The following is a 27,263-nucleotide window of genomic DNA, read 5'->3' as shown; positions in this document are numbered from 1 at the left end:
AAAATGGGGTTACAATTATTGAAAGTTCTTGAATATTAGCCTATAAGTTTATATATTGCTTTAAATATTACACTGTAAAAAATGTCCGTAGAAAATACGGCAAAAGACTGTCAAATAGCAACAGTAAAAGACCGTAAAACAAATAAACATATATTACTGTATAAAATACACAGAATTGCTGTAAATCAAGCAACGGTATGAAACATAAATTTTTACAATTAAAGTACGTAATAATTACAAAATTGTACCGTTTAAACGAAAGAAGATTGTGAAAATAAAGGAAAAATACTGTAATCTTCAAGACGGGCAATTACTCTAAATATTACAGTAGTATTTTGTTAAAATTACAGACTTTTCTCTCATGTACATTTAAATTCACAGTAAAAATCTGTGAAAAAAATTGCAATCACATACCGTAATTTTAGCAGGGACAAGAGGTTAAAAATACTGCATGATCAGGAAAGTTCTGTAGAAAATACAGTAAAAACCTGTCAACCTGCAAAACCTGTGAACAAGCACCAATTTGTTGTTATGTTCACATTTGTTTCTCAGTGCTACACCACATGATGCTGCCTTGTGAAATAAACGGACAGTTACAGTTAATATGAAAACCTTATTGAAACCAAGAATGGTACCAAAAATCATTTTGTTTGTTCTTAATTTGATGGATGAAAGTGGTCAATTATTTTAGTTTAACTGATTTATTGGAAAAGAATGATGTTAATTGCTCTCACAAAGAATGCCATTGCATTTGTAAAGCCATTCCACTTCCTTTAATGCATCTAACACAAAATACATTGATGTACTTTAATGTTTCAGTCAATCTTTCAGAACTGGAATTGGATGACACATATTACCGATAGGAAATATAACAAGGTAATTGGAAAGAACTACTTTATATATACATAAAGAGAGAGAGAGAGAGAGATACATACTGTATATATAATATGTATATAATACAGTTGAATATATAGTATATACATTATATAAATACAATAGTTATTTTTACTGGTTAAACAACTTAAACATGAATGCAAATAGAATGACAAGAAACCCTCCATAATCAGTTTTAAAAATGAATGGGAACTGTACATATAGTCTATCAAATTGATTTCTAAGGGGAAAAAAAAATCTTAAAAAAAAAAACAATATGAAACCATGGTTTAGTTTCTGAAATTTTAATTTACTTCTCATACCTTATGTAATTTAATCTAAACTTCTCTTTACCTGTATGTGGGGTTATTTGTGTCTAGTAAATACGTTTTGTTTCATGTGCCAATGCTGTATTAACTATTGGAATCTGTTCAATAAAGTTGTATCAATATAAAAAATAAATATATAAAAATAATTTTGAAAAACTGTTTCCCGTCGCCATTCAACCCTGTCTACACAGGAACGTTTTCTATTCTGTCTGTACTAGAACAGCGATTTGGGTGTTTAAAAATGGAACAATTTGGAAACGAGCTACAGAGTGAACAGCTTTCAGTCACCTCCCTCCATGTACACTAACAGTGCTGCTTTCTCGAAATGCGTTTGCGCACTGTGGTTGCAGTCAATTGCCATGCGCGACACGGTTTCGCAGGCGCGGGAAAGAAGGACCTTATACGCATGCGTGTGTGTGGTTCGTTGGAAAATCAAACCGCCGACGGCTGCCTGGTAAACTACAGCGTTTTCGTGTCTTCTGTGGTCTCGTGTGCGCGGAAATATTTCATAAAGTTGCTGTCTGCTCGTAGAACGAGCTGCAAACGAAGATGGAATACAAAGCAGGACATCGGCGTGTATTAATTCGACGTCACCCGGAGCATCAGCCTACGAGCTATTGGTAAGGTATGTAGAACTTCTTTTGTCGTAGTGTCAAATATTTCTTGAGTTCTTTTCATTCAGTAACACCACGTGTTTATAGGTAGAAGTTAAATGGGTCAGGAGGCATTTTGTTTCAGTTCTAGACCAGCCAACATTGCTGTTTGATTTGTATTTTTTGCTGTCATTTTAGCGTGGAGAACGTTTAACACTTGCTGTGTTGGGGACCATAAGTGAACCCCAAGCTCAGAGCTAACTCCGCCCACTTCAGACTTTTGAAAAATGCACAAAAAATGGGCGGTTGGATACTGGGAACACTGGGAAGAGGGAAAGAAAAAGGACGGAGTTTTCCAGATGAGGTGGGAGTGACCGTGAGGACCGTGATGTCCCCTAGCCAAAAAGTGAGAGTCCCGCCGCAGCACTGATGCTTCAGAGCGACCTAAGGTGAAGGATTTTTTCCCCTTCAGAGTCACATTCATATCTGTGTTAAGAGTCATATTCATATCTATGTTCAGAGTCATATCCATATCTGTGTTCAGAGTCACATTCATATCTGTGTTCAGAGCCCTGAGGCAGGCTTTCCAGCTTATTCCTACCCCTCCATGAATATGGGCGCAACTTCCGCTCCGTTCTATCTAAATGGGACTTTGCATAGAAACCAGATGCTAAACGTGACTATTAAAGCAATTTTAATACCAAACTACATAAACTTAGACTGCTTCACCTCAGACGGGATAATATTATTATTATTTCTCTAGCCTCTACTGGAGAGTTCAAATTGATGACATTACTTTAGATAACCTACAAGGGCATATTTAGCTAACTTTAGTAGCTTTATATCGGTATAAAAAGATACATTTCTAGTTTGTGGAGTTGTTGAAATTCTCATTTTACAAACTAATCCCTCTTAAATATGGGAATTATATTTATAAAATTATCCATGACTCAAGTTGCCAGCTCTTCAGTTTGGTAAATGTCAAGTTTTGTATTAAGAATTAATGATAAATTAATACTAAAAGAATCACATCCCCGATGCATTTAGACAGTGGACAGCATGTTGTGAGAGACATATTTAACTTTGTCATAATATTAGTACCATGAACATAGCAGCAGGTACTGAGCATTACAGAAAATATGATTAAAACATTTCAGCTCATTGATTTAACAAAAATGAAGCAGTATTTATTACAGCAAATATTTATTTATTTCAGAACAACCACTGTTGACACTAAATCACTTTAGTAAGTCTTTGGAAGAATCATGTTTTTGCTATTATTGTTACTGTACTGGAAGTTCCACTTCCATTCATAGCTACAGTAGACCCCCAGGAATAATGTGGTATCCACCTTATTTACTTATCTACAGCTTATAATACAAACAGTGTGAACATGTGATAACAAAAATATAAATATTTACAAATTCCAGAAGAATTCCTATTGAAACAACTGTCGTTCTTTGTTAGCGTCTATAGTTAGCTGCTGTACTAGAATACATGTATTTAATGTAGCCTACTTCCGTTTTGGCACCGGAAGTTTCGCCCATATTCACATTTGCAGTAGCGGCCCCAGGAATAAGGGGGATAGTGTGGTGGTGGACTGTGGTGGTCCTGGGCACTACCTGTTGGCTCCAGCACCTCCTAAATGCACAATGGGGATATGTGCACATCAGTGTCATGGCACTAAAGATTTAATAGCTCACTTGATTTTTGCAGGATGCCACAAAGCTCAAGATTCAGAGAGGACAGTTGGAGGGCTGCTCAGAGGACATAAAGGGTATGGTGTTTCCTTCTCTCCTGTTTCGACAAAAAAGAAGACAACCTCTTTTGCCTTGTTGAAACATTCTTGCCAGATGGGGTACCAGTGGAAAGCCTGCCCCATGTATTGTTTTTTGTAGTAAGTGGATCTCAGAAACACTTTAAAGACTCATTTGGATGGTAATGGATGATTTGCTTGTAATTCTTTTCTACTTTTATCATCCTCCCAGGAGCCTCTTGCTAGGCTTCAAGGCAGCTCATGCTATGCATTGACCAGCATTGGGATCCACTCAGGAGTTCCTACAGAGGTAATAATTTTTCCTCTTTAGAGGTAGTTATATGGTATAGTGTAATGCTGGCAAAATGTTTTATTTCCTTCCAGCCATGTGCATCATGTGATACAATATCAGTTATTTTTATAACCGTGTTATTGTCACCTGTAACAACTGCTATCCTGAGGAAGACGGTTCAGGACAATAAGAGCCAAAACTAACAGACTGAAAAACAGCACATATCCCAGAGCAGTTGCAATAATAAACTAGAAAAGCACTCAGAGAGCGCAGACCTCCGCCATTAGCCCTATCTCCCAATAGTGAAGAGTCCTTTAAAAATTCCTAGATCCAGACGATGATCTGGATCAGTCCCAAAATCAAATCAGTTCTTCCTTTTGCCATTTCTGACATTCCCTGGAAATTTCATCAGAATCTATCCATAACTTTTTGGGTTATGTTGCCAACAAACAAACCCTGCCGATCACATAACCTCCTTGGCAGAGGTAATAATAATTGCACTGAATGGAACTGTGCAAAATTTCGTTGTACTTGTGTACAATGACAATAAAGATTCTGGTTCAGATTTTTAGGTTTGATAGTATCCAAATTTTCAAATTTAAAAAACAAAAAAGAAATAGATGTGCAGCATTTTTTTCTAAACCAAAACTGTTGTGAGCAGAAAAAGCGCAAGGGCAAGCAAGATGACATACAGAGCTGTGGGATCAACACACACTCTAAGTGGAGAGGGTAGCACCAGTCACAGCTTAGTGTTGATTTTAGAAGAACATATAAACACAGCAACACCCGTCTGATAACTGCTTGACAGCTGGATCACTCTACATGTATGTCTGCATTTTGTGTCTGCTGTAGCTTCTGCCACAAAACACAAGGGATGTGAGAAGACATTCAGCTCACGGGACAAGAAGAGATTGGGTCCCCTCCTTTTTTGAGTGAATTCAAAAATTGGATAGTACTTTGCAATCAGTGCATACATAAGTGTTCAAAACTTCTAAGTTGACATGATTTGGTGCTTTACCTTGTCTTTCTATTTTCCTTACTCTTTTTAAGGTCCTGTTTCTTCTGCTAGTGGTGACTAGGACTCCATTACTTTATACTGTCTCCGGTATTCCACTCTTCTAAAAGACGCCAGTTATCAAGGAAAAATAATGGTAAGCCTTGCACAGCATTTGTACATACCTCAATAAATTCTTTAGATTAATCTTTCTTTAAGCAACATGAAGCCATTTTATGTTTATTTTATGTAGTTTACACCAAGCACTGCATTAATCTGGTCATGTAGAAATACCCAGAATACTGCCATGCCACTGCTTTGTCCAGCTTGTTCTCAGTGTTCTGATGATCACACCATATGGGGGCCAATACAGTTTTCTGTGTGAGTCATATGTTTTCATTATGATTGATTTAAAATTCAGCGCCCATCATCTTTGTTACAGCAAAATCCTTTTGTACCCCAAAGCATTTAGGGTAAGTGTACCCATTAGGCCCACCAAAATCTAAGTTCACGTATTTTCTTAGATACTAAGATGGTTTATAAACATGATCATTTGTTAGAATGAAGGATTAATCCCTCATTTGAAGGTATATTTATTTACTTATGCATATTTTAGAGAACAAATTAAAGAAATGTTATGAATAAAGTCAAAAGTCTGGCATGGGCTTAATTGGTACCTAAGTACCATTTAAGCCCGTGTGTTCCAAATAAGCCCACAACCACGTTTATTGACAGAAATTTAAAAAATCATTACATTTTTCAAGTAGTAAACATATATTAATTCAGTAACATGTTATACATGTTAAACACAATTTATTTTTTGAACTTGGATTTAATGTTTGGCTTGTAACAATGGACCACCACAAACATGACTAAGTAGGCCTAAACCTAATTTTCATTGGCTTCAGTATTTAACATTTCATTGAACATTTTATTTAATATTGACAAAATTTGATTCAATATTGACAAAATAAAGAAAATGTGTTTGTTTTTAAAAGTATTAAATGACATTACAGTGAATCAACAATATCTTATTGAACTTGGATTTAATGTTTGGCTGTAACAATGATGATTTTAGGACAGTTGCTGTAATTCCTCTTTTTTGTTGGCATTTTTCTCACTATAAACAATTTATTATGAAAAATTAACTGACATAACAATTCTTCTGGTCAGTGTGTGATCTGTGATGTACTCGTGTTAATGAAGTTAGTATAACAACATCCAACATGATTACAGCGAAAAGCTATCAAACCTCAAAATTTCATTTTTTTCTATTGAAACACATAAGATGGGCTTAAATGGAACACACTGGGCTTAAATGGTACTACAGTGACTACCAGGGAAATGAAGATAATATGTTCTCACCAAAATTAAACAAATGTTTAAAGAAATGCCTGTAGCCTAAATATGCTGCAAAACTTGCCATCACAGTTATTCCTCTTCTGCCAAACTTTCTGAATTATCAAGGAATTCTTGTTCAAAGTTTTATGTAAGATTTATGTAAAATGAATCAGAAAACACTTAGTTTGTGTACTTATCATTTTTAATCATTAAGCAGTGTATCTATCAGTAGGGCTACATGTATTGACTAGTGATTAGCTTGCTACGCTAGCTAGCATGACTCATCTTTTCACATAAAACTAAATAGTAAGAAATTACAAAAAACTACCTGTTTATACACAAAAAAAAAAACAAATCAATAATCTCTCAAATTACATAATATGAATGTACTTAACAAGTCAGTGGCTGAAAATGGTTGAAAAGAGGTTCTTTCTGAGGGGTCCCAAAACACCAAAGTTTTGAGGCGACTTTATCTGAGCCTTCTTGAGACTGCACAAATGTAGGCGGGCCTTTTTCAATATCTACAAATGTGATTGGTGTCAAACAAAAACTGACATATAATTAAGAAATTGTGTGATTGGACAAAATAATGTATAGCATAAGACAGGCCCCTCTTTTTTTTTTTTTTAAATTGACTTCAAAGTCACAAGTGGGCTTAAATGGTGCCTGGGCTTAATGGGTAGGCTTACCCTAATACAATACAATAATAACTTTATTCATCCCCGAAGGGAAATTATATAGAAATTATATATAAAATTATATATTATATTTACATGTAAAAGCAAATTCTATATTTATTTGGGTGGTCTTACAAGTAAATATATAAATAAAGAGCATAGTTTGCAAATATTTATCTTGTGGTTCAACTACCTAAAATCACAATATAACCCTTATGAATGGTTCATACCAAGGTCTTTTGCTAACACTTGTGGTTTGGGCTATTGTGTGTAGCTTTAAACCAGTGTTAATTTCGTCGACTAAAACTATGACTAAAAATGTTCATCGACAGCTTTGTTTTCCATGACAAAAACTAGACGAACAAAAATAGATCTGTGATGACTAAAACTGACAAAAACTAAGTTTAGTTTTTGACTAGAATGTAATGTAGTTTTCGTTGGACATTCAAAATCCATGATATCTCTCCACTGTGGGTAATTCTGTCAAAAAACAATGCAGCTGTAGCTCTTCTGTCTCTCAGCTATAGAAAGCAGGGACCCCAGGTTTGGCAGGGTGCAGAGAACATTCCACTATGACTTGGTACCAGATTTAAGCAAGACAATAAATGCTTGGACTAAAAGTAAAACCTAAAATGTGAGGACTTTTTATGGACTAAAACTAAATGGACAGAAATGACTAAAATGTGACTGAAACTAAAATTCATTTCACTTAAAGACTAAAACTAAGACTAAAATTAAAAATATATGCCAAAATTAAAACTTCTTTAAACAATGAAATCAATTCAAATTTATGTTTAGTTTTTACAGCAATAGCTATGTCACTTTTTTGTGGTTCCGTATCTTCTTGGATATGTGAAGGAGGGGGGAGCTCAGTGGATACAAGCCTGGGCACCACAGCTCTAAACTATAAAGGAAAAGCAAATTGCAATTAATATGTCATAACTGTCTCATTATAATCAATAACGGAAAAAGTAATTGGCTGTTGTTAGGTGATTGCTGACTTAATAGCTGGCACTTGTGGGTACATTTGCGTTTCTTCACCATATTCTATTATAGAAATGATCTGTATGTACTGTACACACTGTTTATTTTATTCTGTTGTGCTGATTGTAAGCATGGCTTATTAGAGCCTAGTTTTCTCAAATTTACATCTGTGTAGGCATTAAACTGAAGCACTGAATCACTCTAACTTTGTTTTGTATATGTACTTCCTGCAGAGAGGATGGAGCCAGTCCAAAGTAGAACACCTGATGAACTGTGCTCGAGTCTTCAAGAAGATGAAGTTTCTTGGCCATGTGAAGCTTCCCAAGTGGAAGGCCTTCTTCAGTCAAGACTGGACTCATTACTCTTGAATCATTTAGGGCAAGTGACTTTGTTTCATCTTCATGCATTACACCAAGGACTACCTGTCATACATATGGACACAAGCTTTTTCTTCCAAGATCTAAACTGCTTTGTGAGTATACAGACAAGTTATCAGATGTGTTGAAAGGTTTTTTATTGCAAACATATAACTGCAGAGTTTCTTATTGTTTATCAGAGAGCTTGAATCTTTTGTTAAAAGTAGGAGTATTAGGGCACTACTGCAAAAATCTAGCAAATTAACTGAAATTTCACATGTTTTGTACTGTATTTTTACAGTAAATTTCTGGCAACCACAGCTGCTGGTAATTTACCGTAAAATTTAAAGTAAGGCAGTATTAAGCTATTACTGTAAAATCTGCAAACATCAGCTGTAATTTCTCATGTTTTGTCCTGTATTTTTTACAGTAAATTTCTGGTAACCACAGCTGCCAGTAATTTACTGTAAAATTTAAAGTTGGGCAGTATTTTGCTACTACCGTAAAATCTGCAAATATCAGCTGTAATTTCTCATGTTTTGTACTGTATTTTTTACGGTAAATTTCTGGTAACCACAGCTGCCAGTAATTTACTGTAAAATTTAAGTAGTTATAATAAAATACCATTTAACTTTATACGGGTCTACTGTTTTTATTACTGAGATAGATTGTATTTAGGTTTACAGGATTTCTGGTGTTTTTACAGTAATTTACCGTAAACAGGTTTGTTTCATTATCGTTATTTTTACAGCCAATCCCTGTAGAAAATGTTGTAATAGAGCTGTAACTTCTACATCAAATTACAGTAAGTTGTACAGCAAATTACCGTAAATATGGTTACAGTATAACTGTTATTTTTACAGCAAATCCTTGTATAAACGGTTACAATATTGTATTTTTTTAACAGAAATTTACAGTTAAAAAAAAAACAGGTTTGAACTGTAATATTTACAGTTGTAGAATGAAAACACCGTTTTTTCTCATACATTCTCACCGTAATTTTTACAGTAAATCTCTGGTAACCACAGCTGCCAGCGTTTTACCGTAAATTTAACGGAATTTTTTTTACAGTGTACATTCTCTTTCCTACTGCAAGTTCCTACTGCTTTCTTATAACCTTCTTTTCTTCATTCTACCTCTGTGATCTGTTTTCACAGTTAGACTCATTGTATGTGTAAAGTTATTTAGCAGTAAACCTGCTGTGTGTCAGCAGACACCACAATCTGAGTATTCAGTTGTTGACAGTCAGATAAGGGCTGGTTAGAATGCGAACAGTGAACGAGGAAAGGACAGGGTGTTCTGTTTTTTGGGTTTTTTTTTTTTTTCTTGCTGCTGTAACACTGCTCATCGAAACGTCTACACACATCTCTGCAGACTAATGCAGGAACACTTAAAACACGCACAGTTTTGAGATGATAAAAGGAGATCAGATACTTAAAGATTTGACATTGAAGGTTTAGAAATCTTAAATGGCACAATCACAAAGTCAAGCACAAAGGACTAAGTCGTGTGTGCAAATTCAATGAAAGCGTATCCAAGTGCATCAAGTCTTTTTTTGTCGCTTATGCAGACACAGCTCACACATCTCGCAGCACATTATGCACAAAAGGGTATGTGGCAGTGGAATATAAATTGGATGTGTGTGATGATTAATCATTGTCTCGGCCAGTCTCATAACCTTTAAACAGCTGTGCCAATCACAGGCAAACGGATGAGCAAAATGGCTCTTGTAATGGAGAAGAAAGAATCCAGACAAGTCTCCTCCAGGCAAAATTACTGCTAGGTCTTACAAGTATGAAAACAGGAAACATCAACAAAAAGTAAGCAGAAAAAAGGACCAGGGGATGTGATTCAAGAAAACTGTAGTCATGATGAAGTGATGAGACTTATGACACCTGTATGCCTATGTGATTACAGTGATTACATAGGTGCAAAACTGAACATATACTCAGATCATATAGCCAATAACAGTAGTAGCTCTTGAGAGGAGACTTACATTGTTCATGTACTCGCTCAACAAGTCTTGAAGGGCCTGTCGGACAGCGTTGCACTCAGCCACAATGCGTTCACGGCGGTCGTCTCGTGTGCATGAGGAGTCGGCCATCAGTGCAGCTCCACTGATTATGCTCTCCAAGCGTTCCTCCAGAGAGGGCCGGAAACGAGCCTCGCTGAATGTCAGAGGATCCAGGATGATCTTGTTCTGGAGGGCAAAAAGACAAAAAAGAAGGTCAGGACACAAATACAAAAGCAGCTGGGCTGAAGCATGACCTAAGGAGGACCAAACTGAGAATCTGTGTCCTCGGATGAACTGGAATTCAAATTTACTGAAATTGTTAGTTAAAGAAAAGGGTCCTCTGGGTTTGTATCATCACACATACTGTATATAGGGTCGTTTGTGGTTAGACAATATCCCCTGTGTGAGCAAAGAAGCGCAATAATTCCCTTCTGAGACAGGGAAACATCATTGTCTATGAGTTCTGAATTATGCTTGTCATGTGAATGTGGGCACATAAAATCAGCTGTGAGTATTCAGTTGAAAGAAGGGCTGTCAAACAGTTACATTTCTTAATTGCAATTCATCTCATAATATAAAATTAATGTCACATGAGTGCAAATCTTATTTGAATAAATATGAAAAATAAATAAAGTTGTGTGGAATTTATTATCTGAAAACACCAATGTATTGACTTTATTTTTCAAAAAGCAAGCAAACAGAACTACATCATCTGCAAAATGCAGGGATGAAATTCTGAGGTCCCCGAACCGGAAACCCTCCTCCCCCCAGCTGCACCTTGAGATCCCGTCCATGAAAATCACAAATAGAATCACAGACGACAACACTGGCGGAGGCCAACACGCACTGGAAACGTGTCTGACTTTCTGCTGAGGATGTGTCACTATGGACATACAGGGACCGGATGGCTCACCTCAGTAGCCCCGGAACCCCATTTTCCTGCAGTACCCCCCACGTGACCTCACAAGGGGCATGACTGTAGGCCTTCTCCAAGTCTACAAAACACATGTAGATCAGATGAGCAAACTAGCATGCTCCCTCAAGAAGTCCTGCAAGGGTAAAGAGCGGGTCCACTGTCCTAAGGCCAGGCCAGAATCTGCATTGTTCCGCCTGAATCCAAGATTCGACGATCGGCCAAAGCCTCCTTTCCAGCACCCTAGAGTAAACTTTTCCAGGGAGGCTGAGGAGTGTGATACCCCGATAATTCGAGCACAACCTGTAGTCCCCCTCTTTAAAAATGGGGACCACAATCCCGGTTTGCCACTCCTCAGTTACTGTACCATGCAACATTGAAAAGGCATGCCAGCCATGACAGTACAACAACATCCAAAGCCTTCAGCATCTCAGGGTGAATATCATTTTTGACTGTCGCCTTGCCACCGGGGAGCTTTTTGACTTCCTAGGTGACCTCGCTAAGGATATAGATGAGCCTTCCCCTGGCCCTTTAGACTCCACCTCAGAGGAGGAGGATGCATTGGCTGTATTAAGGAGTTCTTCAGTGTTCCTTCCACCACCCAACAACAAAAACCCCAGTCCAGGTCAGCAGTTCCCCACTCCTGCTGAGAACAGTCTGAGGAGAGCTCTGCTTCCACCTTCTGAGTCATTGGATGGTTTGCCAGGACATCTTTGGGTCCTACCAAAAGTCCTCCTCCATAGCCTCCCCAAACTCCTCCCACACCTGGGTTTTTGCTTCTGAAACAACTAAAGCAGCAGCCCTGCAACTGTCAGTCACAGAAAGGCGACCCTCTCGTTCCCCAGAGAGAACCTCAACATAGCGGTGCTCAGCCGGGGGCTTGTGAGTATCCCCACACCCGCCTGGCACCTCTCACCTAGGGCAACTCCAGAACAGGAGAGAGTCAAGCCCCACTCCAGGAGTTTGATTCCGGAGCCAGAGCTCTGCGTGGAGGTGAGCCCAGCTCTATTTAGTCAGTATCGCTCCACCTTCTGCACTAACTCTGGCTCCTTCCCCACCTGAGAGGTAATCTTCCACATGCCCACAGTTAGTCGGTGCCACTGGGGGGTATCACTTCCATGCAACTGATTAAAAAAACAAATGGAATTAGTAATAAGTCTATTTAAGCTTAAAACTGACCTGAACTTTTTTACGTGAAATAGTCTATTATGTTTTAAGATATGACTTATAAACAATATGTTATTACTACTAAGGAGTGTTCAGTGGTTTTAAAAGTGCAATAAAAGCTACAACAAAGATTTATACAACCAGGGTGAGTTTAATACTTGGTAGAACAAATTTAAAGTGATGCTGTACCCAAAAATTGCTCTGGGTATTAAAAAGCCTCTCCCTGTGAGCTAGGAATGTTCAGGGTTTGTCTGAGGATAACAGCCACAGGAAGGAGAAAAGGTGGTCATAATGTATACAACAGCTTTTGTAGCTCCGGTACCTCATGTCCTTGCTATCATAGACCTTTACAGTACAGTGTAAAGCCACTGAAATACGCCCCCTCTCAGTACACCATTAAAATTATTATTAACATTTTTATATAGCATAAAATAGGGAAATGGCTGTACTTGTTGAAACTACACTTGTATTATTACAATCCTTTCACAGCAGTTTTTTCCCTGCATTTCTCAAAAACCTGGGTTAAAAAAAAAGCTCCAATTTCATGCCCTTATTTCATGTGTTGTTCTCAACATGTCTGGTGAATTCAGAAAATAAAATCCTGTGGCTTTTTTTTCTTTACTGGCACAAAGCATAAGGTTGTAATTTCAGCTTTTCAGCTGTGACGGTTAAAGCAGCTAGAGCACTTTAAAGTGTGTTCTGTAAGAAAATAACAGCTCACATTGATGTGACCTCCCCTCTTCCCTGCTCTGTGTAAAACATTACTCAGGTAACAGCTGAACACATTACTCAAGGGGCAAAAGACATGAATGCTCCTGAAATGTAGGGGTGTCTACTGTATCTTTATGTGAGTAAGACTAATGGTTCCTACAGTATCTCCTATTATCTTTTTACTCTCTGATTTTAATCTCACCTGGAGGCAGAAATGGTTGTGTTTATTTGATTCCAGCAGATAAGGTGCAGAAGCCTTAAGAGAACATGCATCCATACATTTTTTTTTTTTTTTTTTTTTTTTTTTGATTCCCCTGAGGAATCATTTTCTGGAAATTAAAAAAAAAAAATCCAAAACAAGAGGTAGCTGAAAGGCCAGTTCTTGACATGCCTTGCTACCATTTGCAGAGGTAAGTCAAGACCGTTTCTATGTTTTTTTTGTGTGTATGCTAAAGATGTTCCCAGATGTCAATTTCCCTACTCGGCTAAATGCCCAGTTAAAAACTTTAAATAGACAAGTCTATAAAGGAGAAATACTTAGAAAACAGTCAAATTCATCACCAGGTTGTCATCAGTGGGTATGATGTGAGCCTAAAATGCTGTGAAGAGCATAGCTAAGACTAGCTGCTAGCTTCACCAGCCTTTGTTCCTCTTTGCAGATTAATATCATCCTTTCATATATGGCCTCTTTTCACTCTGGTTGAGTTGTTTTGCATGAGTTTAACACTTGATAGCCTGCCTACCACTTAATTGCAATTATCTAGTTCAAAAAACTGTCATACCGTGCTGTTCTTACGACATGCTTACAGCTAAGCTTCGCATGTTTATGTCTGGTGTACTGCCAGGGAAATCTGTAACAAAAAGGCAGCAGCCATTAGCTAAATCTACAGCAGCTACTAGTGACAGAAGGCTTCATATACAGTTTTAAAAGAGCATTTGACCAGGACCAGGCCAGTGTTTATGAAAAACGATAGCTAATAGTCCAAATGACTTGTAAATCCTGCACTGGCTAATTTGTTTTTCAAATTTAACCGTTTAGCAGGTTAACCTGGTGCATCCCCAGTTTATGCAACTCTGAAGATATGAGATTAATAAAGTTTAGTCCACATGTAGGAAGGTATTTGAAAAAACATATTTTATGTGCATCTTGCACACCAAAACGGCACTTTTGGACTGAAAATGCACGTAATGAAGACTCAAGGGCTAAAATGATTTTTTTAAATCTGTTCACAGACAGCAAAAAAGAGTCCTGGGATTGGAACATCATCACATCAGATGGACAGACAAGCATCCAATTATAGCATAAGATGTACAGAGAGGCCTGAATGGACTACAGAGGTCACTGCTACTTCCAGCAACACTCCAAAGAGCAACAGATACCAGCAGAACTGTGAATAAGACACCAACATTTGAAGCAGAACAACATGTACCTCCCTCTTTCCTCCAAACAGTGTTAAATCATATCTCTTACATCTTTTAGAGGGGTGCACTCAACTAACAGCACTTGGAGTTCACTCTTTCCGTCCTGAAGGTTCAACAAAACCAATTAAATAAGTGCTTTTAATGCTTCAGCGCACAGCCCTACCAAAGTTTCATCTCGGTGTCAACTAAGCTGTAAATAAACAAAAACATTCATCAATTACTCTGAGGGGAAAAGGCCTTAAGACAGAGCTCTGTAGATACACGACAAGTCGTGCAAGTGTTTGGGGAAATAATATGGAGCAGAGGTGCAGTGTTTGGGCTCTTCTTAGCCGGTCTAATCCTGGGGCAGGGTGGCAGACTGTCAAATGATGCGTATTAACATGCAAGGTGAGAGAGGGAGTGCAAGCCTAACCTACTTTTCATCTACGGCTGGCAGGAAAGTGCAGTAAATACAAGGTTGTGTAATAAAAAGAATACAAAAAAGACAGGGAGGTGAGAGGGAGCGTTTGGGGCTAGAGAAAATAAATTGCAAAAAGAAGTCAGAATGTCGGAAAGAAGGAAATTGATGGGAAATATTCTGAACTGGGGAAATGTAAGAGAAAGATTTTGGGGCTTAACTTTGCTAGATTCCTGCAAGCAGGTTTCCATTTAATGAATGGTCTCATAAACACACAATATGAGTTATTCTTACACAGCTGTTTAATTACAATTACACATAACAACCATTTTCTATCCCTTGATAGATCACCATTGTTAAGAATAACCAGGGGTGTCAAGGGATATGGCTCTAACCATGGGCTCTGGAGGACTAATTGTTATCATATCACATCAGTCTATGGAAACAGGTCCAGTTAATTTAACACTGGTCTGTTTACTGTGGGGAAAAAGAGAAAGGAGAAAAAAAAAGATACTTCATTTAGTAAGGACATAATTCTTACGTTTAGTGTGAGATAAACACACTAGAGTGTCTTCAAATAAGACATTTTCAGCCTGTCAGTGCTGAAAGCAAGTTTAACTCATGTTCTCATATTTATTTGGGCCTAAAAAACACATCTTATTTATGGACATTTCATTCCATTCATCCCTCTATCTCTGACTTATCACTGATTCAGCATGAGTAGAAAAGTCTAAAAGTCCCCAATATCAACATTAAAGAATGAAAGCATATATTTAAAATTGGTGTTGCAACAATCAATGCATTACTTGGCAGTGAATTTATTTGTTTATGTTCACACAGTGAGATGTGGGGCATTTTATTTTGTTCCATTGCCCTTTTCTCTCCACCTACTCATAAAACAAATTCTGAAGTATTTTCATTGTATACAGCTGTGAAACAAATAAAGGGAAATGTAAATGACAGGTGCATTAGATTTAGAGTATGTGGACTGAGATGGAACAGATTGTTTTTTATTCTGATCTGTCATCCAACTGTAAACAAGAGGTCATGAAATAATACTTCAAGTCATTTTTTATTTTTTTTTGCACAACTCATTTTACAAACAAATACGGTTTCCTATTAAATAACTGTCTGAAGTAAGGCCTGCAGATTACAGCTTTCAACGCTTCCACTATCAAACCACACTGTGCAGAAACTGCTAGAGATATTCTACCTATGCCTCAGTAACCTCATATGTTTTAAACCAACACGTAAAGGAGATAAATCTTATCGGTACAACATCACAAACAGGTTGTTTGAAATGGCAACAATTGCTTAATTATTATAAATTATAATGTAGTATGAATCAAATGTATGCCATCTAGATAGAACATAAACATTTGAATGTAAACATTTCAAAAATGAAAAAATTGAGTCTATAACATTAGTTTTGGTTGGCCACCAAGCCCAGCGCTGCCATATGTTTGAGATCACCTGATCTCACGCAAGTCCTCATCAGCTGGCTGCCAGCTGATTGGTTCTAAGCATGCTATTGGCTAATTGCACTCATGCTGCTCTAGCCTGGCTATGCTTTGCTGCTCCCTCTGCAAGTTGCATCTTGCAATCCTCCTCCACCCCAGCCACTCCTCTATGCTTTGCTTTACTTAATCAATGTCATTCTGTTCTTATTGATGCCTGCTCTGCTCTGGGTTTTTGCTGCTTGTCTTATATAACCTTAATACGAACAACAGCAATGCAGCAAATAAATAGCTGCTAGAAGAACTTATAAAGTGTGAATCATGTTTGTTTCTTGACAAAGTGGTCATGACTAGAATGTATAAAAAAGGTACATGTACAGTTTAAAAGTTTGAAAACTATCCTTAATACTAATAAAAGAAACCACAATAGATTTTGGGATGTATAGTTCCTTCAGCCTTGTAAAAAAAATGTATGCACACTGTTTTGTAACTTTGCATTTTTCATTTCTTTATGATACTGATTTTCCATAAAATATTTTTTTATATACACAAGTATTCAGATGGCTGGTTGGCTTGGTTCAGACATCATGAATGTTGATAAAAGGATCTTGAGAAAATGTCAATGAGGATTTAAATGCAGAATTTTACACCTGGAAACAGAGCCAACAAAAATGGGAAGGTAATGTTGAGCTCTATAATCACAGCAACAGTTTGAAGTATGGCTGTATACATCAAAACAAACCTTTAAATGGCTTGATAGAAAATGTGCAGCCAAGCATTCTACAAAGAGGCACTGGTAGTTCCCATTAAATTGTCTTTGACATAAACAAAAGCATCTTTGTCACTGGTTCCTTTCTTGTTTTGAAACTGCTATCTTTATGTTGGTGTCTAAATCAGAAATCAGAGCTTTATGTAGGCAAAGAGATACAATAAAGCCACATACACTGCAGATCTCAACAGAGAAAGATTCAAAGAAGAAAGGAACATCAAGGGGAAACTGAGAGCATCCCTTTACTGCTGTACTTGATTGTTATTCCACACAGGATGTCAGGTTGCAATTATCACTGGGAGTTGGGAATAGGCAGAGTGGAAAGAGTGGCAAATGCCTGGTTGACAAAGGCTGAGAGGTTTTCAAGGTAATTGGCGGTAGCTGAAGACATCCTCCAAGAGGCTTACAAATGTGACTGACTGTCAGTTCCCTCAATGTGTTGAACTGCTTTTTAAGGCTTTTTTATTGTCTTTGAAGTCATTATCAGGGTTTCCCTTGAAGGCCAACAATAGTCAGTATTTTTGCACACAGTAAACAATGCTATTGTTTTACTAAGCATCACAAATATGTACAATCAAAGCCGATATAATCCAAAGCTTCCTTGTAAGCCTAGTGCAGTAGAAAACAACAAACAGAGGCACTTCAACATGGAACTCATTCATTTTAATGTTCTCAGCATATATTAAACTGGGACCAAGTAGATCAGTTCAAATTCATAATGTGGAATTTTGATTTTCACTTCTTCCCCTCTTCTCGGAGTTCACAGAGCCGAGTCAGCTTCTGAGCTGTGTGACTGACAAATGGGGATTTAGTGTATTGTTCAAGGATAATTCAGTAGAGCATATTTGCTGACACTCACTTCTGAAACCTTTCATAGCAGCAAATCAAAACCCTAACATTTCAAAACCCCTTTATAGAAAAGATAAATTTATCTTAGCTGAATGCCAGGTCAAACGTTCTTGCTTTTTTATTTTTATTCTGTGTAACTAAGTGAAATGTACTACAACGAAAAGGCAGCCAGTTTGAGATTCCCACATGGTTTGAGGGGAGATGTATTGTACTTTTCTAACAGACTGTTTAGTAGAGCAGTTGTACAGATCTTACCTGCAGGCTGATTAAAGAGTTAAGTTGCCTTCCTGAATTTCTAGGCCAGGCATTAGCTTCAACATGAATGTTGACTTAGACAGCATATCAGGACCAGAGGCAACCTTGTGTGTGCCCCACAAAGGGTGAGGTCATTAGTTTGGCCCCACTTTGGGGCATCAACCAGTGAGACAGGGCACATGTCACATCATTGCATCTCAAGGGGGCCTTCCAGGACTTTCCGATATTTGATGACAACTGTCTTATCTGAGGGGAAGTTCAACAAAGTCTTGAGAGTAGCGCCGGATGGCCTCTGGGTGCCCCGTTCTAGAGTTCAAGGGCTGTTTGGTTATGATTTTGACTCTGTTTGACAAAGCTCTGCCTACACTAGCCCAGGAGGGGTATTAGTCATAACCCACTCTCTGATTGATTAACCTAATGAAGAGTGCCTGACTCAGTGTTAAGAGTTTGGACTTCTATTGTCACACATTGGAATAAACTACAACGAGCTCTAACAAGGCCAATTTGAGTGGGTGTGCTGGATAAGAACAGAGAGAGAAGTTCATTTACTTCTAAAACTTACCAAACACGGGGTGCGTTTCAGAGTACTTGAATATGTCATTACAGTGCCTACAAAATGTGCCATTGTTACTAACAAATACTAAGCCACTACACCTTGAGTTACACCAGAGAACTTAGTGCTGTACCATAAAGATAATAAGGTAATTTATGTCCGTGTATTCTAAAATATGGCAGTGTCAGTTTTCTTTATGCAACCATACATTTTCCCACACAGCAGACCTCCTGGAGCACACTAAATATTTCAAGATTGAGCCTTTATGTCTTTATATTGTTAAAGCAAGCTAAAGTGGGTAGCACTGAATCTTTTATACACCAAAACAGTAGGACATACTGTATGTGTAAATCTACTTCAATGCATTTCATCTGTACACTTTCATGTAGGGTAAGAAAGCAGCTGAAAAGAACAAAAATGTAAGAGCAACTGCTCATGATGTGGTTGGCAGCAACTTCATTTTGGGTTCAAGGACACAAAGAAAGAAAAACTGAGCCGCTCTTCTTTAAATGGAAATTTCAATCAGCAAGGGTTAGCTCATTCTTTAATGTAAATACAGTTTTAATCAGAGCATTTTAATCGAATAACATGATAAGCAAGAACCACAATCTCTAACAAATCATGTTCACTCCACAATTACCTCCAAAAAGGAAAATAAAATGGGCTTTTTCTCAGAAAAAGTGCCAACTTGTGTTTTAGAAATTAGAAAGCTTGGTTGAGTTTGTAGTGGGCATTCTAGTTAAACAATATTCAACTAAAACAAATACTCAGCTACATCAAATATATATACAGATGGTGCAAAAGTTGGACCCCTGTGAACTACAGCATATTTATTCCTTTATAATAATAGGTCAAAATTCCCATTCTTCAGTAGTTTTTCTCATTTATCCACATTTCTAAGGGGGATTTAAAACAACCACTAAATAAGGTTTGAACCTTTACCATGTTCTAGTTTAATTATCATCATATGAATAGTAAAAATAATCCTAGCAATGTTATCAAATCCATAGAAAATTGTGAAAAACTTGGCCTGCACAAACATCCAGAGCATTTTGTTTAATTATCATTATCATTATCATGGGTAAGTATCCACATAATGTAATGCTGGATCCTAACAAAACACTACGAAGTTTAACTACTTGGTGTGAAAAAGTGCCACTTTTACATCTTTTCAAAACAACTAGCAAGAAAAATGTCTGCATTTTGATAATTACTAGAGCTGCCATGTGTTGAAATAAATGAATGGAATTAATCACAGGCTTTGTGATTAATTAATGGTAGACTTCTGGGCAGACTTATTAAATAATTGTGGGTGTAATTTTCTCACAGATGGGTATAACCAAACCCTCCGAATATGTTCTGAATTCAAATCACAATATATAATTCTTTTTTTTTATACTTGATGAGGGAACAGTATTATTATGATATAACACAACATAAAAGGGACAGCATTTAAATGCATGTTCAGGCATTACTTGCCTTTCTTCCACTATGATGGCCAAGTCATCTCTGTGCTTAAGATCACCAACAAATGTTCTTAAAGGTCTCTGTGACTCTTTATTATTGTACCTGTAGATTTAAGTTTCATTTCTCTCCTGTCGAGGTTTGTCTAGCTGCTTCTGACAATGGAAAATTTTCTGATGTTGCTGTTAAAAAAAAAAAAAAAAATACACTCTTGCAAAATAACAACCACAATCATTTATTGTGAGGAATGTCACAGCTTCTTCTCCGACCTGGTTCAAACCCTAAATGTGCCTCTTTGAATCGTCATGGACTTAAAAAAAAGTAATCAGTGAACATACTTTTAAACCACTGTTTAAGCAGCTCAAATACAAATATCTACAGTGTAAGGCTGAAGTCAGACTATGTCAATCAATTCCAGCACAAATCAAGTGTTAAAGCAGCAGACAAGCCAATAAAAGCCCTATTCGTAAAAGATTGGTACTACCTAGGGATCCCTGTTAATTTGAAATATTTTCACAAGACAATTGTGTTGTAAATCCATTTTGATTTAACCATGTCTCTAATTTGCGGTGTAAGAATTCCAGGGCGAGTTGCCTACTATATTTCAGCATGCACGTATATCCACAGGTAATACGTATAAAGTGTGATTTTTTTTTTTTTTTTTACTGTCTTTGCAGCTTTCCCTTTCCATCAACTGATAAATAAAATAACAGAGGCTGCATGCTGTTAAAGTTTTGACACATATAGGTTATTAATATTGCTTTTATTTCAGTTAATTCCAACTTGTGTTCAAAATGACTTTATTTTACTTGACTTATTTTTTTGTATCTCTATTTCCAAATTTATGGATGTGCTGCTGCTCTCTGTATACCCTGGCTTTTAACAGCTTCTCTTTACATATTCCTAATCTTATGTTAGTAATATTTAGCCAAACAATTCATGCGAAAGACAACTTATGAATAGATGTGTTGCTAAAAGTTCGGTGATTAAGCTACACCAGCTGACCTGAACTCTGACGACAGAGGGTAATTCATTTATTTTCAGAGGGCCACAGGTAAAACAAATCCTGTGCAAATACTGCTAAAGATGCTCTGAAAAGTGCCTATCAGCTATTTTAAAAACAGGCTATTTTTCTATGATTGACTAATCAAAATTAGCGTTTAAATCCATCCAGCTCTTGTCATTTTAATTGTTGCTTTACTTACCTCTGCCAAGGAGGTTATGTGATTGGCAGGGTTTGTTCGTTTGTTAGTTTGTTTGTTAGCAACATAAATCAAAAAGTTATGGACGGATTTTGATGAAATTTTCAGGAAATGTCACAAATGGCATAAGGAAGAACTGATTAGATTTTGGGAGTGATCCGAATCACCGTCTGGATCCAGGAATTTTTTTGAAGGATTCTTTACTAATGGGAGATAGGGCTAATAGCGGAGGTCTGCGCTCTCCGAGTGCTTTACTAGTTTGCACTGTTTGATTAAGGAGTTGACTAGATCAGCAACAGTTTTGACAGTAGACACACTGCAATGCATGAAATATCCAGAGCATGTTAAAAACTGCATTAACCATAGCTGATTAAAAAAAAAAAAACTCTAATTGACAAACAAAAAAAAGAAAATCAACCAAACAAATGGAAAACCTAACAGGAAAAAGCATGGATATTTAAAGCCCAGCTGCTCCAAATGTAGCCTCCTCTACTGTACAGCAGTGCAGAGGACTATTGACCCCACAGGAAAATGAAGCTTTACTTTAGGGATGGATGTTCATGCCTGTAGTTGTCTTGTTGGGACCCTCAGAGAGCAACAGTCCATGAATTATTAAGGTAAGTGGTATTGTCATTTTTTGTTGCAGCCTCATGTTGTGTCGTAAACATGCACTTCTTTGGAATGTAGTCAAATGTCCTTTGAACGGTAAATCTACCACACAAATGTCACATTAAGAATCAAAAAGTAAATCCTCCTTTAATATTTAATGAAGCCAGGGAAAAGAAGGGTAAATTGGAGCAGAAAAAGGAAAAGACACATGAATTAGTAAAATAGTGTAACCAGCAGGAAATCAAGCTAAAAGCACAGCAGTCCTAAATATAGTGAGTGCACGCCCCATTGAGTTTGTCGGGGTCCAGTTTGAACACGTTTTAGCCAACAAGTACTATCCGCTGAAACGTGCACTGACTCAGACTTGTGGAAGCTTTTTGGAGCATAAACAAGATTGGATTTACTGTACACATGTTAATTAGAAGCATACTATGAACAAAGACAAACGCTGCCTTCCCGACTGCCAACAGGGATGAATTCAGTCAACAATCCAACTCTATTCTCCAAATGTCGTCAGTGTGTTTGAGGAATTACACTATATGCATATTTTGAGTTGAGTTGTTTATTTGGAAGTGAGGTGAAAGAGAGGGTGAAAAATAGAGAAAGCCAGACAGATCCAAAGACCCAAAACACATCCACACACACACATTAAAAGGAGACAATTCCCACTGGTTGACGTTGATTCTGCTTCATAATTAAGGCACGTTTAAAGTGACCAATCTCATATAAGCTATATCTTCAGGTGGGAAATAATTGTTTTTTGTATACTCAACATGATTAGGGAAAATAAATAACTTTAAGTATATTCAACAGTTTTAACATAACATCAACAAGTTCTGTTCTCTGTGGGTAAAGCTCACTGAAAATATGCCTAAAACTCAGCGTGTTGTTTGAGTTCTTATATCTTTAAACACTTCCTTTCCTATAAAACTATGCCTGTGTCATCACAAGCATAACTCGGTCCCCTGGGTTTGCAGCACTTGACATCTCTCACTCTTTCCTCATTTTTTAATCCTTGCATGTTTGCCCAAAAAGTGAAAGCAGACAAAATGCTGCAACTTAAAGCCATTTTGTGTATGCCTGTGCTTTCCTCTTTCTAATCTTGATACACTGGCTAACGCAGGTAAGGAAAAATGGCATTCTGCATCCATCCACTTCTCTGCATCTCTGCTATGTTACCATGACTACTGTGAAAAAATGACAATATAAGATAGTTAAAAGCTTTCTTGTTGTTTTGTTCCTGTTCCCCAGCACAGTTCAGAAGCAAGCCAAGGTCAGTTCTCTTTAAAGAAATGTATGCGCATGCAATATGATGAAAAGGCAATCACCAAAACGATGTACTCTACAATATTATGATGCTCAGCAGTGATGCTCATGATACTAAAGGTAAGATATAGCTTGTATTGAAAACTGTGTAGGTTAAATTATGAGTGTGCGCCTGAATGTTTATTAATGCAGCAGATGCACACAGACAGAGTCATAAATCAATCTGTACAGGAGCATAATAAGGCCAACAAGGCTCCTCTCCTGCACAGGTAACGCTAGCTGGAGCAGTGCCCAGGCTCTCTGCCAGTAGATGGGGAATGTAGATCCACAGTAAGCTGCAGGGGAGCGTTTGTGTGTGTGTGTGTGTGGGGGGGTGGGTGTGTGTGTGTGTGTGTGTGGGGGGTGGGGGGGGGGGGTGATTTTTTTTTTTTTTTTTTTTCATTCCACCATTTCAGCTAAAAGTAGATACACACATAATCATTTGGTTTGTAATGTCCTATGTGGTTTACTGAATGAATTCATCACAATTCTTCTACTTTTCCCATCATGTTTACTCAGAAACATTTTTGTTATATTAAACTAAGCTGTGAATTTTCTCTGACCCTGCTGAATTTTAAGGCAACCTTATCCTACACCAAAAATCACAAACAGGAATAAATTGATTTTAATTCTCCCCAAAGTTGAAGCCATTTCCTTATTATCCTGCTCCATTGCCTCTTGGTTGTTATCCAGTGATATACCTTGTTTGTTTAAGAGGCTGCCTGTCAACCAGTGATCATCCTTACGGGTATTCAATGAGCTCACCTGTATCATCTCTTAAATGTGACTTCTCCTTCAGCTATCCCATCAATGTCTCAAAGGTTATCTGGTTACCTAAAGCGATATTCAAGATAAAACATCTGGCTTACCTAAGTACACACACTTCTTTCAGCATTGGGTCAATGCTATTGACCTTTAGAATAGTCAAATGCATTTTTCTCTCTAATGCTGTTTGACTTGACTGAAGCACAACAATGATGTTTAGTTGTTGAATTTGTTGGCAACATATTTACTGTAATAAATGGTCAACATGCATTTTTATATTCCACATATGCATACTGCATGTTGCACATATGGACATGTGCAATGTTATCCTACTTCTTTTCTAGTTTGGTTGATAAAACTATCAATTTGTGCTATTTATCCATCCAACCACCCATCCTTTCATTCATTCATCCATCTACCTGCCTGTCCATCAATCACTCTGTCCTACCAACAAACCCATTCCATCCATCCATCCATCCACAAATCATTCAGTCCATCCATGCATTATTTCATCCTTCAGTCCATCAAATCCATCCATCCATTCACCTATCCCATCTAATACAACATTCATTTCATCCATCTATCAATCATTCCGACACACTAATCCATTCAATCCAATTCACTAATCCATCCATCCATCCATAAATGCATTCATTCATCCATCCATCCATCTATCCACCCAACCATCCCATCCAACACCTTTCATCCATCAGTCTATCTATTCAAATCCACTCATCCATTAATCTGATCATCTAATACATCCAACACTCAAGCCATCTATCCATCCATCCATCCATCAATTTACACCCATCAAATCCAGTCCAACAATCCATCCTTCCACCCATCAAACTGTCCATAAATCAGTTCCTATAATTGTTCAACGAACAGTTTGTAAATTCCATTCATTCGTCCATCCATTCATCCACCTAATTGGATTTATCCTTCCATCCAACCATCCAGTCGTACATTCGTCCATCCAAACAGTTTGTCCATCTATATTTAAATCCATCAAATCTGATCCATCCATCTATCTATTTATGCCTTCTATCCGTTTATGCATCCATCCATTTACTTTGATCTATCCATCTGTCAATCCAGTCCAGGCTTCCTTCTATCAATAAATTTATGATAAGCCAGTGCTATTATGACCCTAAAACACAAATGAGGCTATCTTTAGATTGTTGTTTAATAGTGTCCAGTTTTTAAAAAGGCTACAATATGGGGGTCACCAGCAAAGATACACCTGCTGTTGTACTCTCTTTTCTCATTTGATGTGTTTGGAGAGATACACTATATTGCCAAAAGTATTCACACACCTATCCAAATAATTGAAATCAGGTGTTCCAATCACTTCCATGGCCACAGGTGTATAAAATCAAGCACCTAGATATGCAACTTTTTGCAGAGTCAATCGCTACAGATCTTCAAACTTCATGTGGCCTTCAGATTAGCTCAAGAACAGTGCATAGAGAGCTTCATGGAATGGGTTTCTGGAGCAGCTGCATCCAAGCCATACATCACCAAGTGCAATGCACAGCATCTGATGCAGTGGTGTAAAGCACGCTGCCACTGGACTCTAGCAGTGGAGACGCATTCTCTGGAGTGATAAATTGCACTTCTCCATCTGGCAATCTGATGGATGAGTTTGGTGGAGGGGAGATTATGATGTGGGGCTGTTTTTTGGGAGCTGGTCTTATAAAGGAACTCTGAATGCTTCAGCATACCAAGAGATTTTGGACAATTCCATGTTCCCAACTTTATGGGTTTGGGGATGGCCCCATCCTGTTCCAACATGACTGTGCACCAGTGCACAAAGCAAGGTCCATAAAGACATGGATGAGAGAGTTTGGTGTGGATGAACTTGACTGCCCTGCACAAAGTCCTGACCTCAACCCAATAGAACACCTTTGGGATGAATTAGAGCGGAGACTGAGAGCCAGGCCTTCTCGTCCAACATCAGTGTGTGAGCTCAAAAAATGCGTTTCTGGATGAATGATCAAAAATTCCCATAAACACACTCCTAAACCTTTTGGAAAGCCCTCCCAGAAGAGTTGAAGCTGTTATAGCTGCAAAGGGTGGACCGACGTCATACTAAACCCTATAGATTAGGAATGGGATGTCACTTAAGTTCATATGCAAGTCAAGGCAGGTAAGTGAATACTTTTGGTAATATAGTGTAGGTAGAATCAATGTATCTCAAAGGTACTGGCAAATTAAAGAAAAATAAAAACCAACAATACAGGACATAAAGCAACAACTAACTAATGTGTGTTAAAATAAATGATGATGGAGGAATTTGGTTAAAGTTTTTAGTTTATCAAAATACCATTTAAAATAATTTTACAATTGAAATGTGTTTTGTTAAAATATTACATATATCATCAGAGTTACTAACCTGACATGCCAGATGGATGTGTTTCACACATCCATCTGGGAAAGCTTCAATAGGAAACGTTTGAGAAAAGGCAGAGGATTTGAAAAAAACTTGGAGTGTGATTGGATGAACTTTCTATCACATCTCTACGGACCAATAAGAGCGACAAAACACTTGACGTAGTTGCTATCAGGCTGCGCAGCTACTGAGGAATAATGCAAAACATGGCAACTATAGACATCTAAGTACTCGACTTTTGTTGTTTTTGAAAAGAATACAACTCACTGCTGTTCTTTGTTCTTCTTTTAACGAAATGTTGTCAAGTTCTGATAAAACTGGCGCTTTAGCAGCATCCACGCTAATCTCTTCTTCCATAACTGCACCTGCTCTTGCTGCTGCTTGTTTACGTCACGACTCTGCCACGCCTGAAAGTACTGCCCCTCGTCACAGATTGGTCCTGCCACTTTCTAACCGGGCCCAAACGTCTCAGACGGGAGCTTTGCAAGATGGATTCGCCAGTGAGAAACACAGAAACAGGCGTATCCATCTGCTTTGCAAGGTTACAGAGTTACAAGACTTACTTATCTTTTTAAATATTTAAGGTTATATTTGTGTGAAGAATGTTTAATTGTAATCTTCAGATTCTTGTAAGATTTAACAAAGCAGGAAATTTCAAGCAGCCTCACAGGAGAGAAACCCAAACAGCTATTCACTCCAACACTGAAACTAATCTCACGGTTTTATGTCCTTAAGAGAGACTCATTGTTGGAAGTGGCGGTAATTATGTTTGCTTCCTAACAACAGCAAACAAAGTACAAAGCAATCAAGCACAAGGACAAAAC

The 27,263-nt window shown here is 37.6% G+C and overlaps 1 protein-coding gene across 1 annotated transcript in view; it reads right to left on the bottom strand.

Moving 5' to 3' along the window:
• Window positions 1-27,263, bottom strand: part of ctnna2 (catenin (cadherin-associated protein), alpha 2) — a 514,927-nt gene that overhangs the window by 350,559 nt on the left and 137,105 nt on the right. Inside the window, exon 7 of the mRNA XM_041786313.1 lies at window positions 10,192-10,395. Within this exon, the coding sequence (XP_041642247.1) occupies window positions 10,192-10,395 (204 nt within the window). The remainder of the gene's footprint in view (window positions 1-10,191; window positions 10,396-27,263) is intronic.

The sequence above is a fragment of the Cheilinus undulatus genome, linkage group 4, assembly GCF_018320785.1.
Source record: "Cheilinus undulatus linkage group 4, ASM1832078v1, whole genome shotgun sequence".
NCBI classification, from domain to species: Eukaryota; Metazoa; Chordata; class Actinopteri; order Labriformes; family Labridae; genus Cheilinus; species Cheilinus undulatus.
The sequence above is the reverse complement of the archived record's forward strand: the minus strand, read 5'-3'. Positions and strand labels throughout refer to the sequence as shown.